General features: G+C 43.0%; 1 protein-coding gene across 1 annotated transcript; it reads left to right on the top strand.

The window, feature by feature from the left end:
* Positions 1-517: 517 nt before the first annotated feature.
* Positions 518-7,735, top strand: LOC124671947 (3-oxoacyl-[acyl-carrier-protein] synthase I, chloroplastic). The gene is made up of 8 exons (XM_047208262.1): positions 518-582; positions 3,468-4,140; positions 5,434-5,865; positions 6,093-6,266; positions 6,607-6,720; positions 6,794-6,895; positions 7,044-7,110; positions 7,301-7,735. Exons 1-8 carry the CDS (start codon positions 518-520, stop codon positions 7,366-7,368), a joined length of 1,695 nt encoding a protein of 564 aa, XP_047064218.1. The 3' UTR covers positions 7,369-7,735.
* Positions 7,736-10,346: the final 2,611 nt, after the last annotated feature.

Here is a 10,346-nt window from a genome sequence, read left to right as displayed (position 1 = left end):
AATGCACCAAAATTTCCACACATTGTGAGCAGTAACAGAAGTGGTCGACTTGTGTTGATTGATGAGATTCTGTCAAAATCCCACTATTCTTTTTATTTATAATACGTTTTAGTCCTAATACCCCCAACCTAATATGAAACTCATTATGTTACATTTAAATCTCTAGGCAGCTAGGAGAAATCTGTCACCTTATGTTCAGACCCCCCTCACGAATTAATCATAAACAACATTTCCTGAGCTGCCCTACCCAACCAACTGAGTCAACCACATTTAAATGCCATACAATAATCTGCACACAAGTGTTTCATGGCTCCATCAACAACCAAAATCTACACAAGTTGGGTCCAATTAATCGTACCTGTTTATGCTTAGCATTACCTACATTTGAACAAGGGCCTTACATAGCACCAGAATCATAATGAAAGCTATGGGACCTTACTGTCTACTGGTATTAATACATGTGCTTCAAGTGATGAATCCATAAGCAGTTCCGTGCAATATGTTTAGCAATAACACAATGCATTCCACTCTGAAGTCTAAAGTCCAGCAGAGCAATCCTCTACCTAGAGCTTCCACCTTTCGGTGAAGCATATGGTGTTTCCACACATTTGCACCGATTGGGGGCTAGAACACACATTAAAAAAGCATGATGCTTGCACCAAATCCGTCCTTGGCCTGCATAGGCCATCAACAGCGCCTCATCTTGACACAAAACTGAATAAGTCTTGGCAAGGACAGAACAAAAAAACTAAATACCAGCCCGAAATTCTCGTACTGACTAAGCATCGATGTGCCGGAACCTACGCAATCGGATCCAAGATCCCCATAAAAATCAAGTCCTGGCGCAAAGGCTCCTCGATACGAGCAACCCGCCAGCATCGGGGAAACTAATGGAGACAAAAGAAAGCATCTGAAGGCGGAATCTCACTGTCCAAGAAGCCGGCTAGGGAGGTGGAGAGGAGGATCTCGTCGGGCCCGGCCCAAGACATCGCGCGGAACCCCCAAATCCGGCGCTAGAAACAGCGGCAGGCGGCCCTAAATCGGCCGCGGCTGCGATCGGAAGCTCTGCGGTTCGCCGGCAGCAGATTTGCTTCTAGGGTTCGAGCGAGTGGTGGATCGAAGCAGGGAGAAGTAAAGGCCCCGGTAATTGAAGTGTTTGGAGTGAGGTTGACGCCGGGAGGAAGAAGGAAAACAAAAAAAGAAAAAGAGGTCGATTTTGATAAGGGGCCGTGACGTGGCGCTGACCTGTGGGGTCAAGGACTTGTGGGACCGACCACTCGTGGTTGGCTCATCAGTGGTGTACGTGTGGACGGGACTTGGCGCTTCCTGTTCGATTGTCATGACTCATGACACGCTCAAAACATCTTTCATTTGATTTGATTTGATACACCAGTGAGACTGTCTTGGAATATCAGGTCAAAACTTCAAAGTTTTTTTTTTGAAAGTACGCCTAAGACGTACCATATTGCTATAGAAGGTAGAGATTTGTGCACAAGAACACTACCGCTCGCTACAAGCAACGAGCATAGCAACAACTCCACACCGGATAGTCCGAAGACAACCACCACCGACAAAACAACACAACATGAAAGAAGTTTCCCTAAGCTAGACCACAAAGCCACGTCTCGACCGACGCCAGACTCCTCCAAAGAACAACGACTCCAATAGGACTCTCCTTATCAACGCACTATCGAAAAGAAAGATGACGAAACTTGATCGGTCCGAGAAGGCATTGTCTTGGACTCGCCAACAATGGCGTGCATTGCACCTCGAAGATCAGCCTTGAAAGTTTGAAAACTTGAACTTTAAAAAAAAATTGTTAAAAATATATTCAACATTAGTCTTGTTTGAAAGATCATGTCAATTTATTAAAGATAATGGTGAAAACTTGCTTGTACAACCTGTCATTTGAAGCAAAATCCATGATCCAAATAGAAACTTAACTCCTTTATCCTATCAACCAAGTGGTGTAATATGATTTTATTTTCAATGGAACACACAATTAGCTCTTTTACACCGCTGTATAGTACACTTCTATACAATAGCCATAATCTGTAAATCGTGTGTGAGAAAAATAACCAAATAATACTGCAGTATTGACAAATTTCTTGTATATCGCATTGCTTTAATTAGGTATCTTGTACTATCCTTTGAAAAAAAATAGAAATCTTATGCAAACAAGTTTATCGCACTATTCACACGAAATGTATGAGATCATGCAGTGAAGCACACGTCTAATCAACCGAAAATTGTACGTGTACACAAGTCTGTTACGAACAACTACAAACACATGAAAGTGGGAGGGGAGCCCCATTTTGGTTCACAATAATTTCATTTCTATGTATTTGTTGTTTCTTTCATTATGCTCACTGTATTGTTTTCATTCGGAATTTGTAGGATTACAACTTATAGATACGTTTTCAGTTCATTCTCTTTGGATGGAAGAGATGAGACCACTAAATTCCTATAACTAATTCTCTATAATTCAATTTCATTAGTAAATTTAGACCTCACTGAAAGTTATTTATGTGGTTTGCATACACCTTCTTACGGCTTTATATTCATGCATAAAACATGTAGGTCACCTAAAGGGATATACTTGCTAGTTCTTGTTTATTATTTTTTGTGATATAATTTGTGCTTTAAGAAACCATGAAATTCTAATTTTATGTTTACCCTTTCAGGCTTTTTAAAAATCATGTGTTCTAAAAGAGCTTGTTGTAAGTGTAGCCCTTGTCGATGTATGCATGACATTTCACATATTTAAGCTAATCATATTGAACGTACTTCTAATGCAATTGGCTAACAACTGAATCGGACGAAAGACATACCAAGTGAAAGATCACTTTATGTTTCTCCATGTTTCACATACATGTTGATTATCTCCATTTATGTGTTAGGGAGGATTTAATTGTCGATAATTTCATAACAATCAAATGAGCTTTTCTCAAAATTGGTACAACAAATCCATCCATATATTATTGTCGATAATTTCGTCTGTTCTATTTTCTTTTGAAGAAATTCTTCCGTTCAAACATTTGTTGTGCTAAAATCTAACTTGATGAATTGTTGCAATGTCTCACGTTACTAACCTTAGAGCGGTCTAAATAAACTTTAGAGCGAAAAGATCGTAGCCGACTAGAAATGCACGCCTCTAGGTACATGAGGGTGTGGTTGGCTGATTGTTCCTTGGAACAAAGGCATCAAACATTGATCGAGGGTTTTAGAACTTTCCGTTCATATGCAACAATATCATGCTGGCTCCGAAAGCACATCGACAACGCGCCCTTGACTCGTGTTGGTGGAAGAAGGCGGGGTGTTCCGCGAAGACAGGGTTGTACTCCTATTTACTAGGGTTCTCAATAATACTCTGACTTGTTTGATGAAGATCTTGCAAATAAATTTTAAGATAATATGCTCAGAGTTCCTAAAAGTGTGCTAAAAGTGAACAACAATATGCCAATTAGTTGTAACAAGGGGAAAAAATACATTTTTGATTTCCTACCATTCCCCATCCAATCCACAAAAAACGCCTCCCTCCAAATCCAAAAATCCATCCATCCTTCCGCTGTGTGCCGCGCGCCACCGCGCCACCGCCACCCTCGCCGCCTCTCCGGTCTCCACCGCCGCGCCGCGCCGCGCCTATTTAACTACCTCACTCGCTCCCCCGACCGAGGCAGTCCAACTGCAAGCTCAGCCATGCACGCCAACGCCCCCCACACCCTCGGGCTCCACGTCCCCCCACCCGCGTTCCCCCGCCGCCGCGAGCGCCTGCGGCGGCGCTCCGCCGCGGCCGTCCGCGCCGCGGTGGCCACCTCGGCGGCGCCGCAGAGGGAGACGGACCCTAGGAAGCGGGTGGTGATCACCGGGATGGGGCTGGCGTCGGTGTTCGGGAACGAGGTGGACGCATTCTACGACCGGCTCCTGGCCGGCGAGAGCGGGGTGGGGACTATCGACCGGTTCGACCCCGGAAGCTTCCCCACGAGGTTCGCGGGGCAGATACGGGGGTTCTCGTCGGAGGGGTACATCGACGGCAAGAACGATCGCAGGCTCGACGACTGCATCCGCTACTGCATCCTCAGCGGCAAGAAGGCCCTCGAGAGCGCCGGGCTCGGCACTGGCTCCGACGCCCACGGCAAGGTGTGTGAGTGAGAAACTGATTGGCGTTTTATTCTAGTGGGAAGCTCAATTCTGAAAATACTAGCACTTGTTATGTTTGGGATCAATCTTGATCACAAGCTATAGATGATTTCTGAAGAAATGTAGCTGGTGTTACATGTGTGCGCCTGTAAATCAATAATACTATGAAGTCCTTTGTCTGAACTCTGAATATGTTAGGATGTATGGCATGGCGTCAGTATTGAGTACTGAATGTACTTGAACTGATACTGCCGCTCAGGAAACTTGAATACTGAAATCAAAACGCCCAAAAAGTGGTAACATTAGTACAGCATTGGTGGCCAATAGAAATAACTGTCTAATTGGATTTAGTTTGAGAACAAGAATGACTTCTTTTTGGACAGTCTTACTGTTATGGTGCTGCTAGAGGGATGGCGCGAGAGGGCCGGCCGGGGGCCTTGCCCACGGCCGGTGGCAAGAGGGAAGGGATTTCCTTCTTAATTCTTGCTTGATTAGATTGATACGTCTCCTCTCCTTATATAGAGAGGTTTACTTGACCCCTAAGCAAGCGACCCTTATCTCTAATTAATCCTAAGATTAATGGGCTATAGCCAGGCCCATGACGTACTCTAACACTTACCCACTATAGATTTGTGAGAAACGGCTAGATATATTTGTAGCTCGATGCTTATTTTGAAGAAAATACACTTTATCTTATTGCTTGTGAAATTATCTCATGTATAATTTTTCCAAAACCAAAGTATTTTAGTGTTGGAGCTTCTAGCACTGGATCTGTGTCCTTTTTAGTTGTTTGAGAATGAAATAGACCGAGCAGGATAGAATTGTGTTTCTTACTTAAACTGTGACATCACAGATTTTGTATCACTTGAACTGCTTTGCCTATAAGCTCCTAGATGATTAGCAATGGAACTGGGGCTCTGCCCTGTTTTTCTAAAAAAAAAAAAGCTCCTAGATGATTACATATGCTCTACTGCAATATCTGTGTGAGATCGACGTCAATCATCTCCTCTTGACAGTGTGTTTGTAGAATGAACTCACACCATAGCAATTTGTAATCATAACAACTGTTGACTGCAAAAACAGATCGTCATTTAGAGGTAAATTATCAATTTATTTGATGGTCCCTTATGTGATTGGTTAAGTTGGTTGTTTCTTCTGCCCATATAGGCTCTCAATAGGTGGCCACCATCCTTTCTATACTGCTGTAAATTCTAAACGCTTGCTAGATTTCTGCTGTTATTTTGTTTTCGTCTTGTGAACTGTCTCCTTCACTAATGACTTTGTTGTTAACAGCTTGATGTTGGGAAGGCTGGTGTTCTTGTGGGGACTGGCATGGGTGGCCTCACAGCATTCTCCGATGCTATTCAGAACCTTACTGAGAAGGGATACAAAAGGATTTCACCTTTCTTTATCCCATATTCTATTACTAACATGGGTTCAGCTTTGCTTGCTATGGATGTTGGTTTCATGGGTCCCAACTACTCGATCTCAACTGCATGTGCAACCTCTAACTTCTGCTTTTATGCCGCTGCGAACCATATTCGTCGTGGTGACGCTGATATTATCGTTGCTGGTGGAACTGAAGCTGCTATCCTTCCAATCGGTCTTGGAGGTTTTGTAGCCTGTAGAGCATTATCACAAAGGAATGATGATCCAGCAACTGCATCTAGGCCATGGGATACAGGGCGGGATGGCTTTGTTATGGGTGAAGGTGCTGGTGTACTGGTATGTGTTGTTTATAACAAAATGAAAATCATGTTTTTTGAATATTGATATGTGTGCAGAATTATTTTGCTTATTTGCATTTGCTTGTGTTGCTTCATGTTGCTCCTTCATTTCCAGCAGGCCAGCATGATTTTTTTTTTTCAAATTTTACCACCATGATTTTGTTTAACATTGTTAATTTTAGTAACATGTCTGGCTTAAATAGTAAAGCTCTTGTCCAAGAATAGGTTATGGAGAGCCTGGAGCACGCAATGAAGCGTGGTGCACCAATAGTTGCTGAGTACTTGGGAGGCGCGGTGAACTGTGATGCCTACCACTTGACTGACCCCAGATCAGATGGAATGGGTGTATCATCCTGTATTACGAAGAGCCTCCAAGATGCAGGTGTTGCACCAGAGGAGGTATCTCTGCTCCATGCCCCAAACAAAATTTTACCCCATCATGCGGTACCTGTTGGCAAGATCCTCTTTGTTATGTGCAATATTTTTTGACGAGAAACATTATGTGCAATATGATACTGGTATTGGGCGCGTTTGGAAAGACAATACGGTTACATTAGACTATTAGAGAACTAATTTATTGTCTATAAATTAAAATATGTGTTCTACTGCTTACCTGCAGTCTTAGGTTCAATTCATGTTACGTTCTTATGTGTTCTACTGCTTACCTGCAGTCTTAGGTTCAATTCATGTTACGTTCTTAATGCAGATTAGCATACATGACCTTTTTTTGTATTTTCAGGTGAACTACATCAACGCACACGCAACTTCCACACTTGCTGGTGACTTGGCTGAAGTGAGAGCCATCAAGCAAGTCTTTAAAAATACTTCTGAGATCAAGATCAATTCAACAAAGGTTCGCTTACTTCCATATGGAATGTATCATTTCTAGTTGCTCCCTTATCTGATATTATTTCCTTCTTCGCCAGTCTATGATAGGCCATTGCCTGGGTGCAGCTGGTGGATTAGAAGCCATTGCCACTATCAAGTCCATAACTACTGGATGGGTCCATCCTACCATTAACCAATTTGTAAGTAGCCATTATCCTATGTATCTATTAGTAATATTCTGTGTCAGGATGTTGGAAGACGAGCTGAGCTCATTCTACAAATTTCCTGGTTTTTTGGTTGTCACACATACTGTCAGTTTGTCATGTTTGAATCATAAATCTCTTGCAGAACCCAGAGCCCGAAGTTAATTTTGATACAGTAGCCAACGAAAAGAAGCAGCATGAAGTGAATGTGGGTGAGTTCCTCCATCCCTGAACAACGCCTTGCCCCAGCCCCCCTCTCTTTTGAAAGAGGCTCATCATGCACGATAGCCCAATGTTCGAGCTCGAATAGCACACATGGAATTTACCATTTCTTCTCAAGCGTGGACAATTATCTTCTCTAGTATCTCTATCTTACGCATGTTTGCTGTTTCTTAAATGCAGCCATTTCTAACTCATTTGGATTTGGAGGGCACAATTCAGTGGTAGTATTCGCGCCATTCAAGCTGTGATTCGTCTTCGCTTCAGAGAAAATAGAATCTGCAACGTCGTCTTCCGGAGGATAATCTAACGAGGAGAGGAGAGTGGCGTAATTAGATGTAGCCTGCTTCATTTTAACGGCTTTGTTCATCCTCATAAAACAAGTTTTGATGATCGATTGAGTGGTATTGCCGTAACATGAAGTATATGATAATTCTTTCGGGTGTTCCTCGTGTGTACCATGTTGTAAGAACTCTGGAATAGTGTAAAGAATCCCTCGGAAATTTGGTACATAGTTCCCCTGTCTATTCATCCCCTTCCCGTGTAACACGACAGAATTCTGTAAAAGTCAGACACAATTTTAGTGTAATTGAAGTGTTGGTATAGACTTTTTTTGTAGCGACAATCACTCAAATATTACTGTAAACAAACAAGAAGGAGGCCCCGAGCGTTGCAACGGAAATCTCTATGAACTGATGTTTTTAGGCAACAAAGTTTCATCAATTGATCCGCAAATTTACAATGTACTATTTACACAAATAATTATATGTATCTTTTAGTCAAGCTCAGGCATTAACCATTGGAAGATTCAACAAATGCGGACACTGAAAATAATATTAAATATGTGCCAAGCCTTACTATGGAGCAAATGTATTTCTCACATAACAAATTTTTAGGGAGTGTGAGAAGCATAAACATCATATGTCTTTAATATAAATTAAACAAAACATAGATAATAACAACACTGTTGAGGACTGTTGTGGCATTGCTGTCACTACAAATGAGCTGAAAGACAGACAGGTATTGCTGTCACTAGTGACTACCGACTGTATCATCTTAGAGGTAATAAAAAATAAATTATGCATGAGTAGTGATCTATACATGCATACTTGTAGATTTCCCGTAATAGAGGAGAGCCTGAGGCGGTGAAGCCGTGGCCTATGCAGGGGAGACACGGTGGGATGCGGTGGCGAGGTCAAAGCCCGAGAAGAGAGAAGAGATAGGCGGTTTGGAGAGGATAAAACGGTGGAACGGTCTCATATGGTTCAGTGAATTTTTATTTTTACTCTTTATTGTAGGTGAGCCCGTGGTCAATGGCCAGGACTTTCATCAAGCTTAAAACATTTATTTAATTGTAGGTGAGCCGGTGCTCAATGGCCAGGACTTTGATCAGGCTTAAAGCATTTAGTTAATAAGAGCACATCCACAACATAATGGCTGTTGTGGAGGGGCACTGACCTCTGGCGTTGGTTGTTGTGGCGCAACCTGCTTTTCTTTGCTTGCCGTCGACCCTGAGGTGGTGTTGAGCCTAATTAGGGTCTTCGGCCATAGCATTAGCCAACCCTTGAGTTTGCTCACCTTCAGCTCGCTATCAACGTTATCGGGTTGATTAGGAGGATACAAATCCTCGCAGCCCGGTAACGCCCGATCCACTTCAACCCGGTAACAGTCAGCGGGAATATCTCTTGTGTGGTACTTCTTATCCATAGGCCTCTCCACAGAGGACGTCCCCTGCTCCTCCTCCGCTCGACGGCTCCGTCTCAGCGGCGGCGTTCTCCTCCTCTTGATGGCAGGGTTCTCGGGGGCGGCTCGAGGACTCGGACGCGGCGGCGCGGGGGCTAGGGTTTGGGAGTGAAACTGGCCGGGCGGGGGAGGAAAGGAAGAGAAGAAACGACTAAGTCCCAGGATCCCAGGTTTTACCCCTGGCGCACCAGGGCCCTGGTGCGACGACAGTAACCTGGGTGCGGCTATACCTGGAACTTGTCCAAATCCTACCCCTAGCCATTTAATTCCTTTTCTTTTTTTCTTTATTTATTTTATTTTCTTTTATATTTATTTTATTTTCCCTCCTTTTCTATTTTATTTTATTTTATTTTCTTATATTTTCAAGATAATAACAAAGCAATATGAGTTATGTATTATAAAAATATGAGTTATACATAAAATATTGACCAACACAATATGAGTTATGTATTACAAAAAAATATGAGTTATACATTGCAATTAAAGCTTTACATCATCAAGAAGAGTGTTTCACTTTCTTCTTGCTTTTTTTGCTTGTCGTTGAATAATTTAGTCTTGTGTCGTGACTTTTTCTTTTGAAGGGTCGACCTGACCTAGGTAGCGTGGTCCTTCTTCTTCTTATGGTGTATGTTGCGTCTTCGTTACCGGATTCTTCCATCATTGGATCTCCGACCTGGCCTTCAAAGTCTTTCTCGTTGGCGACTCCATCCATTCTGACGATGGTCCTCTTGCCTCTCCTCACGACAACACGGCTAGGCCTAGATGGGTCGGTTATGAAGAAGCATTGAAATACGTGTTTAGCCAATACCCATGGCTCATTTTGTGCGGTGGCGTTCGTGGACTTTGATTTTTTGGTTTCGGGTAGAAACATGGTGGTGAAATACCTATCTTATTTTGTGATGCTCTAAGCCCATCTGATACAGAACATCGGCACCTTCTTCCCAGCATAGCTAAGCTCCCAGATTTTCTCGATCCTTCCATAGTATCTAGTCTTTATGTCACCCGTATAGGATTCCATCGTTACCGCTGAGTTCTGGTAATCGTTGTTCTTGTCCTTTTCCTCCGTGTAGAATGTGTACCCACTGATATCGTACTCTTGGTAAGTCATGATGTTGGGCGCGGGGCCATGTGACAAGGCCAATACTAGTTTATCGTCATCACAAATTCATTGGTGGGGCATTAGCATCAATGTGGTCTTTAAACCAACGCGCAAAAGAGGAGTTGGGCTCTCTGAATATTTCTTCTTCCGTCATCGGCTTGCCACTGTTCACTATCCTGATTTTGTGCTCTGTCAACCAAGGATCGATCAATTCAGTGTGTTGTAGAGCTACTAAGTTAGCACTGTCAAAGTCGGAAGTCCGACCAGACATGTGCACGTGCAATTCCTTCCTTCCATTTTTGTGGCTTATACTCCCTTGAACCTACGGAGGTGCTTGTTTCCGGGCAAACCAACAGGGTCCTCGACATCTAGATAGTTCGTGCATAA

This window comes from Lolium rigidum, chromosome 7, assembly GCF_022539505.1.
Source record: "Lolium rigidum isolate FL_2022 chromosome 7, APGP_CSIRO_Lrig_0.1, whole genome shotgun sequence".
NCBI lineage: Eukaryota > Viridiplantae > Streptophyta > Magnoliopsida > Poales > Poaceae > Lolium > Lolium rigidum.
Note: the sequence above shows the minus strand (reverse complement) of the source record. Positions and strands in the feature narration are given on the sequence as shown.

Coding starts and splice junctions, on each gene's coding strand:
- LOC124671947 (XM_047208262.1), top strand. CDS start 518: ATGCATTCCACTCTGAAGTCTAAAGTCCAGCAGAGCAATCCTCTACCT. Junction 6,267..6,606: donor CAGGTGTTGCACCAGAGGAG/GTATCTCTGCTC, acceptor TTGTATTTTCAG/GTGAACTACATCAACGCACA. Junction 6,721..6,793: donor TCAAGATCAATTCAACAAAG/GTTCGCTTACTT, acceptor CTTCTTCGCCAG/TCTATGATAGGCCATTGCCT.